This window comes from Caenorhabditis briggsae (assembly GCF_000004555.2).
Source record: "Caenorhabditis briggsae AF16 supercontig from assembly CB4, cb25.NA_111, whole genome shotgun sequence".
NCBI classification, from domain to species: domain Eukaryota; kingdom Metazoa; phylum Nematoda; class Chromadorea; order Rhabditida; family Rhabditidae; genus Caenorhabditis; species Caenorhabditis briggsae.
Genome location: NW_025543416.1, coordinates 1,619 through 2,915, shown reverse-complemented (window position 1 = coordinate 2,915; position 1,297 = coordinate 1,619). Strand labels below are relative to the sequence as shown.

The 1,297-nt window shown below is 38.2% G+C and overlaps 1 protein-coding gene across 1 annotated transcript in view; it reads left to right on the top strand.

Annotated features, from left to right (window-relative positions):
• Nucleotides 1-1,297, top strand: part of CBG24202 — a gene marked incomplete at both ends in the record, with an annotated part of 3,163 nt that overhangs the window by 598 nt on the left and 1,268 nt on the right. The window contains 4 exons of the mRNA XM_045241036.1: nt 1-155; nt 199-607; nt 653-1,013; nt 1,059-1,291. The exon at nt 1-155 is cut by the window's left edge and continues 42 nt beyond it. Coding sequence (XP_045091273.1) covers nt 1-155; nt 199-607; nt 653-1,013; nt 1,059-1,291 — 1,158 coding nt within the window. The remainder of the gene's footprint in view (nt 156-198; nt 608-652; nt 1,014-1,058; nt 1,292-1,297) is intronic.

The window sequence follows — 1,297 nt, the reverse complement described above, 5'->3', positions numbered from 1 at the left end:
TAGGATTCATGATTTCCTCGTCGAAAAATGCACTAAATCACAAGAGTTTTGCTCGCGAAATTGACGATTTCTTCCTGCAAGTTGATCCTATGCGAAAAAAATCAATTCCATCACTGATGACAGACGGCGAAGAATCTTTTAAATATTACAGCAAGGTATAGAAAACTTTAAATTTGTGTAGTCTCATGTTTCTTTCAGATGAAATATTTGGAAGACACTCAAGTTCTCAGGTGTCTAGTACATCGTCGAAACAACTTGACATTCATTCAAAGTAAAAAGAATATAAGCCAGTCAGATTTGAACAAAATTTTCGGAAGACAGATTGGAGATGAAGTTGAAAATGGAATTTTCAATGTAATGAGTTCAGAAGCGATGGAAGCGGAGATTGTCAAGTGTAATTTTGCGCCGGCTCTAAAGAAGTGGTTGCTCGATAGAAAAGAAGATCTCTTTTCAACCCATTCTCTCCGATCTCGTCTGATGGCTGGGCTGCTTCTAAACTATGCATCTACGAATCGAATTGAGAACCTTAATTCACGAATCAAAATTGCGATTCCACGAAAACTAAATGGACGCACTTGCTTGGATAAGCTGTTGGAATTTATCGAGGGTAGGGTTGACTGTAAAAACATCTAAAGTTGGATATGTTTTATAGATGAGAAAAAGGAATTTTGCAAGTCGATTTTGACTGAAAAGAGCGAGCTGATCCGATACGCGAATTTCAAAAAAACCGGAATTTTGTCAGCACAAAGTCAAGTTAAAGCTTTGCAAAAACATGGATTTCGTACTTTTTCGTTATCTCATGTGTTTGAAATGCCGAAAACCGTATGGAGAAGTGTGCCGAAACAGATGAAAATTGGAGAAGTCTTCAATAAGAACGTAATCTACCATAAATCCGGTCAGTATCTTGTGGAGAAAGATGACAAATCGTTTTTTGTTGTGAAAACGACCGAAACAAATATCGAATGCAAGGATCCCAAGTGTGCTTCAAAACCTGCTATCACTTGCTCACATGTGTATGTTTGAATTGCGTTTCATACTGGAGTATGTTTTTTTTTTAGCTTCGCTGTACTCAGTACACTGCCAACGAAAAAATGCCAAGAAGTTCTGAATATTCGCGAAAAGTTCTTGATTTCACTGTCGAGGAGTTTGCAAATCAAATCAATCAACGACGGAAAAGACGCAAAAAGATACCCGAACCGGAAGTACTCTAAAAGGTCACATAATAACGGCGGGAGAACTGTATCCGAATTCAAGAAGGTCAATAGAAATGTCTCTGGCGAGTCTGAAAGCGGTGATG